This window comes from Manihot esculenta, chromosome 15 (assembly GCF_001659605.2).
Source record: "Manihot esculenta cultivar AM560-2 chromosome 15, M.esculenta_v8, whole genome shotgun sequence".
Taxonomy (NCBI): Eukaryota; Viridiplantae; Streptophyta; class Magnoliopsida; order Malpighiales; family Euphorbiaceae; genus Manihot; species Manihot esculenta.
This window is the reverse complement of record NC_035175.2, coordinates 24,407,228-24,413,945: the sequence shown is the minus strand read 5'-3', so window position 1 is coordinate 24,413,945 and position 6,718 is coordinate 24,407,228. Positions and strand designations below refer to the sequence as shown.

Here is a 6,718-nt window from a genome sequence, read left to right as displayed (position 1 = left end):
TAATAGTTACAGAACAAAAACGTAGGAGAATGAATGAGTTGGATGTGGATATAATGGATGAGGAGGTTATTCCGGAGACTTTGGAAGTGGATCCAAAAAACGTAGATGGAGCAGGCTCTAGTTTCCAGGCCCGCCTGGCCCAATGAGCAGTATAAGCTGGAATTGCCGCAGGCTTGGGAACCCAAAAGCAGTTCGGGCCCTAAAGGACATCGTGTCCGATAAGAAACCTAGTTTTATTTTTCTTATTGAAACAAAAATAAAACAAAGTAGTGTTTTAAAGGTTAGAAAGCAGTTGGGCTTTAAGGGATCTTTTGTTGTTGATCCGGTTGGAATAGGAGGTGGTATGGCATTTTTCTAGAAAGATGTTGGGATGGCCAAACTAATTAGCTATTTACAACATCACATAGATGTCGAAGTGTGTATTGAGGGTATGGCATCTTGGAGATTAACTGGCTTCTATGGCTTCCCAAATAGAGCTCAACGAAGTCAGGGATGGGATTTATTGCGCTCTCTTAGATTCAAATCTGTCTTTCCTTGGTGCGTGCTTGGAGACTTCAATGATATTTTGTATCATTCTGAAAAATGAGGCAGAAGGGATCATCCACGTTGGTTACTTGAGGGGTTTTGTCAAGCTCTTGATGATTGCGGTTTACATAATCTTAGTTTCCTTGGTAGCCGCTTTACTTAGGAAAATAGAAGAGAGTTGGAGTTTGTTCAAGAGAGGTTGGATCGGGCAGTGTCAACTTCTCATTGGCAATCTATTTTTAATATGGGCAGGCTCTTTGTGTAGGATAATCCGGCCTCAGATCACTTGTCGTTGTTCTTGTCGCTAGGGGTTGTTCTTGTCGCTAGGGGTGCAGCTTCATAAATTTGTACGTAAACGGTTTCGTTTTGAAAACTCATGGTCCCTGGAATCTGAGTGTCGACAGATTGTGTATGAGGGGTGGAACTTGAGACCGATTTCTCTTAGTAATGTGGTTGATCGTATTGTGTGTAAGGCTATGGCTAATAGATTGAAGCTTGCTCTTTCACAAGTCATCTCTGAAGCCTAGAGTGCTTTTATTCCACATCGTCGCATCACTGATAATATTATTGTGGCATATGAGCTTTTCCATTCTTTAAAGCAAAAGAAGCAAGGCAAGCGGGGGGTGTTGGCATTAAAGACTGATATGAGCAAGGCTTATGATCGTATAGAATGGAATTATTTAAAGCTTATTATGTTAAAGTTGGGTTTTGATGAGTCCTGGGTCTCTCGCATCATGAAAATTGTTACTTCCGTTTCTTATTTTTTTGTGAGAGGCAGTGAGGACTATGGCCTGTTAATTCCGGAAAGAGGTTTGCGTCAAGATGATCCTCTCTCTCCTTACCTTTTTATTATTTGTGTTGAAGGATTATCAGCGGTTTTGTCTAAATTCCAGGCTTAGGGTCAGTTGCATGGTGCTACTGTTACAAAGAGAGCCATTCCAGTTTCTCATTTATTTTTTGCAGATGACTCCCTCTTCTTTATTAGAGCTTCAGTGAGGAAGCGCATCAGTTGAAGTATTGCTTGACTCTTTATGAACAAGCATCTGGGCAGAGGATAAATTATGATAAGTTGGCAGTGATGTTTACTTCTAATACGGATTATGGGCTTCGTGCAAGTATTTGTCAATGTTTGAGAGTGCAGGAGGTGGAAAATCACGATAATTATCTTGGCATGCCTTCGGTCGTTAGTAGAGATAAGAAATTAATTTTTAATTATGTGGTTGACAAAGTGGCAAAGCGTATCCAAGGATGGAAGACAAAATTTCTTTCCAAGGCTGGGAGAGATATTCTTTTGCGTACTGTTGTGCAGTCAGTTCCCAATTATATTATGCCATTATTTTTGTTACCTGTGGATACTTGTAAAGGTATTGAGACTGTAATGAATAGTTTCTTTTAGGAAAATGGGAAAGACACTGGTGGTGGTGTAAGGTGGTTTCAATGGAAACAGCTTGCAGTTCTAAAGGTAGCTGGTGGTTTAGGATACCGGGAATTACGACAGTTTAATTTTGCTTTAGTGGCTAAGCAGGGTTGGAGGCTTTTGAAGTATCCTAATACTTTGGCTTCTAAAGTGTTAAAGGTGAAGTATTTTCCCCATTCTGATTTTTTCCAAGCTCCTGTGGGTAATGGTCCGAGTTAGATTTGGAGAAGTATTTGTGCTTCTCGCTCTATTTTAACTTATGGCTACAGGCAACGGATTGGGGATGGGTGTTCCACTCCCATTTGGACTGATCCTTGGATTTTAGAAGCAGGTGATCCTTATATTCAGACTGAGGTTGCTGAGAACATACCTTTTGTTAGGGTTTTCGATTTGATTTTGAATAGGACGTGGAATGCTAAGTTAATTCGGACTCATTTTCAGCAGCATGATTCTAACAACATTTTGCATATTCTTTTATCTCTTAGGGAATGCGATGATGATTGGTGCTGGGCTTTAAATCGAAAGGGTGAGTATGTTGTGATGGAAGACTATCGGGTGGCATTAGAGGATAATATTGTTGATGTATCTTACCATAGTTTTCCATGGCATCTCATATGGAAAGTTGGTGTTCCAGCTAAGGTAATGCTTCTCATTTGGCGTATTTTACGAAATGTTTTGCCTTGTAAACATAATCTTCGAGTTCGTCATATGGATATTGATGAGTGTTGCCCCGTTTGTGGTGTTGGTCTGGAAACATACTTTTATGTTCTCTATTGTTGCTCTTTTGCAAGATCTTGTTGGTTGCTGTCAAATTTAGGGTGGGTATCTTTTTCTTCTCTCAACACTATGCTGTCTTATGTTCTTACTTCTTTGCCTGTGTCTCAACGTGAAGAGGTTTTTATATTGATATGAAGCTTATGAACATACCGTAATGATGTTATATGGAATCAGATTTTTCAGCAGCTTATTTACGTGGTTAATAGGGTTAGAGCAGTGTTAGAAGAATGGCAGATGGCTCGTTTACATTTTAGAGTTACAGATTCTAGTACTAAACCACTAGCTGCAACAGTTTGGCAACCTCCTCCCCTTGGACAATATAAATACAATATAGACATTTCAGTACAGGTTAATGGTTTATATGGGTTGGGAATGGTGGTCCGAAATTCATTGGGGTACTGTTGTGAAGGTCAATTTATGGTTGTGCCTGGTTTAATGGATCCTCTATTGGGTGAAGTGTTATGTTTTAGGGAGGCATTGAGCTGGTTGAAGTCTAAAAATTATTTTCTAGTTTGTGTGGAGACGGATTGTGAGCTGGTTGTTAACGCTTTGAATTCTCCACACTTTGATTCTTCATATTTTGAGTTGATGATTAATGATTGTAAGGCTCTTTTTCATGAGCTACAGTATGTTTCATTTGCTTTTGTTAGGAGATCAGCAAACCAAGTTGCTCATACAGTTGCAAGGGCGGTTGGTTCTATGTCTGATTTTGATTGGGGGTATGCCCTCCTTTATTCTTGTACGACGCATTATCCTTTGATATTAATAACATGAGCTGAACTCTCATTTTGATTAAAAAAAAAACTATACGAACACTATAGTAATTATTTTTTATTTTTATTATTTATCTGTAATTATTATAGTATTGTTAAATAAAATTTACAACAAAGCATATTAACAGCTTAAAAAAATAAAATAATGTACCAATCACTAATAAAAAATTTTAGACTAATTAATTAAAAAAGACTCAATATTTACGCGTTTACATTTTAATTTAATTTTTTAATTTTGATTTAATTAGTCGAGCTTGATATAATTTTAGTCAATTTGTAAATTTTTAAATTTGATAGTCTATATAAAAATTTAATAGTTTAGGTGGCATATCACATGTATTATTATTATTATTATTATTATTATTATTATTATTATTATTATTATTATTATTATTATTATTATTATTATTATTATTATTATTTAATTGATCAATTGATTGAAAAAGGTGCAATATTTATATTATTTTATATTTTAATTTAAATGTTTAAATTTTGGTAAATTAGCGTATTTGGGTGTAATTTTTTTATCAATTTTTAAAATTAAAATTAAAAATAAATAATCTAATTTTCAAATCTGTAGTTCACATCTTCAACACAGTAATAATTATAAATATTTTGTAATAATAATTAAAAATAATATATCTATTATAAAATATTCATAATTACTAATACAAAATAAAATCTATTTATGATTGAAATATTTTGTAATAATAATTAAAAATAATATATATATTATAAAATATTCATACTTATTGATGCAAAATAAAATCTATTTATGGTTGAAATTGTCGATTGCATATTTAACCGGTAGATTATTATTATCTTTAAAATTAAATATATTATTTAATTAAAATAAGTATTATTTAATATTATTTTTATATATAAAATTAGTTTATATTCAAAAAATAATAAAATATTACCTTTGATATTTTATGTTAACTCTTATATTTTAATTTTTAAAAATTGATTAAAATTATATATAAATACAAACATTGAACCAATTTATTTAAAATTTAAACATTTAGATTAGAATGCAGAATAATATAAATGTTGTGACTTTTTCAGTCATTTGATTATTAGTTTATAAAAAAATAATAATGATAAGATACGTGGCATGCCACCTAAACTATTAAAATTATCAAATTTAAAAATTTGCAGATAAAATATAAAAATTGAGCCAATTAAATCAAAATTTAAAAAATTAAATTAAAAGATAATTATGTACAAATGTTAGGCTTTTTAAATTAATTGGCCAAAATTTTATCAGTAAAAAATTATATTAAATGCAAAATTTATCATTTGCTATGCCATAAAATTGTATTTTCTGAGTTTAAAAAGTTTTATATCAAATTAATTAAAATCAAGTTTATTACTTTTCAATATTAGATACAAAAATATGAAAATTTATTGAATACACTAATCAAATCACTATTATAAAAAAATAACTATAAAAATTATTAAATAAATATAGATAAAATTTAAAAAGACCAAATAAAATGTAGCTAATAGTTTAAAATTAAAACAAATGATGGTTCGCAGCGAATTGAATATAAATCTTTATTTTTTGTCAAGGTAATTAATAGCAATGTAATTATTCAAATAGCAATAGCAATGTAATTATTCAAATTTAAAATTAAAACAAATGATGGCCAAAATTCTTTTATTTATCTGTAATTATTATAGTATCAAGGTGGTCGAGAAATTTAATTTAATAGCAATGTAATTATTCAAATTTTACTATAAATTTTTACTCCTAAAGTTTAATCTAAATTTATTTTTAATATCAATATTTACAATATCATTTTAAAAATATTAAATATTATAAATATTAAATTATATTACTAAATAAAATAATAAATGTATAAATTAGACATTAATGAACCTAGCAATCACCAAGAGACTATTGTCCCCTAAAAATTTATAAATTAAATATGGATTTATTTAAGTAATTTTCTTTTAAATATAAATAAGAAAAATTTTTCATTAGGTTCTGACGTGAAACCCTATAATATAAGTCTCAAACCCACACGCATATGAAATTCAAAAATTTAATAAATTCACCTCCTATGACACCTCACACTTAGAGAAGCTGAAACACTATTGATCGAAAGATTTAAATGAGAATTCAATAAATGCCACAAAGGATAGTTGATAAGTTAGCCGAGATTTTTGATACAATTGATGAAAGCAAATCCTTATTTTAAGATCAGAAAATTCTTCCATAACGCTGAAATTGAGTGAAATTTAATTTTCTTTTTCTGATTCTATTTGTAAGGTTTTGATACTTGTCTTTTAGGATAGATTTAAATAGATCCATATTTAATTTGCTTTGAAGTGAATTAAACTTAAACTTTTGTTCAGATTTCTTTCCATTTGAATTCTAAGTTTCTGTTTTTGGTTTATACTTGCTTTTGCTTTCTTGACATTTCTAGAGTATTGTTTGCTTGTATTTATACTCTAGGTGATAATTTTCAATTAGCACAAAATCTTGTCCTTGTATTATTTTCTAAATTATTAGTGTCTTCTTTCTAGTTTTTACATACTTCCTTCTTTCTTTACATTTTCTTCTTTATTTCTTTTTCTTTTTTATTTCTTTAAACGCATCTTGTGGTTGGTTGATTGACCTTAAATTTTAAAGTGCAATTGAAGAATCAGCAAAAGAGCGATAAGAATGCAAACACTTGAGTGCTTTGTTTCTAATACCATATTTGCTAGTTCTCTTTATTCTTTGTTGATTTAAGGCAGAATGAGTAAAGACAAAAAGGTGGTGAATAGTGATGATGAAAGTGAATCGGACATGGAAAGTGAATCGAACATGGCTAGTGATTATAAACTCTTCAAAAAGTCAGTTGGTGATGAGTTTAGAAAACTCTATAGGAATCTTGAGAGGTTGGCCGAAGCTATAGAGAGTTTGAAAGACTCACAGGCTTCCACTTCTACAAGAATGCCTCAAAGAACTCTTAATTCCAATAGGTCTTAAGTCCGAGATGATGAGTTGATGCGCCAGAGATTCATCCTTTCACAATATTATAGGGATTTGAATAATAAGTTGGCAAAACTAGTGCAAGGAAGGAAGATGGAGAAAGAAAAGAAGAAAGAAGAGGCTAAAGTTCCAATATCTACCTTCATAGAGACTGAAATTGAAGAGGAAATAGTAATGCATGACGTTAATGTAGTTGTTGTTGAAAATTCCATCAATATGATAAAGGAGTATTTAGATTCCGTT

At 31.0% G+C, this 6,718-nt stretch overlaps 1 protein-coding gene across 1 annotated transcript; it reads left to right on the top strand.

The window, feature by feature from the left end:
• The first annotated feature begins 458 nt into the window (after positions 1–458).
• LOC122721971 lies at positions 459–6,472 on the top strand. The gene is made up of 8 exons (XM_043951393.1): positions 459–723; positions 853–1,034; positions 1,125–1,400; positions 1,511–1,825; positions 1,922–2,106; positions 2,212–2,836; positions 2,894–3,438; positions 6,238–6,472. The coding sequence occupies exons 1-8, from the start codon at positions 459–461 to the stop codon at positions 6,470–6,472; spliced, it is 2,628 nt and encodes an 875-aa protein (XP_043807328.1).
• Positions 6,473–6,718: the final 246 nt, after the last annotated feature.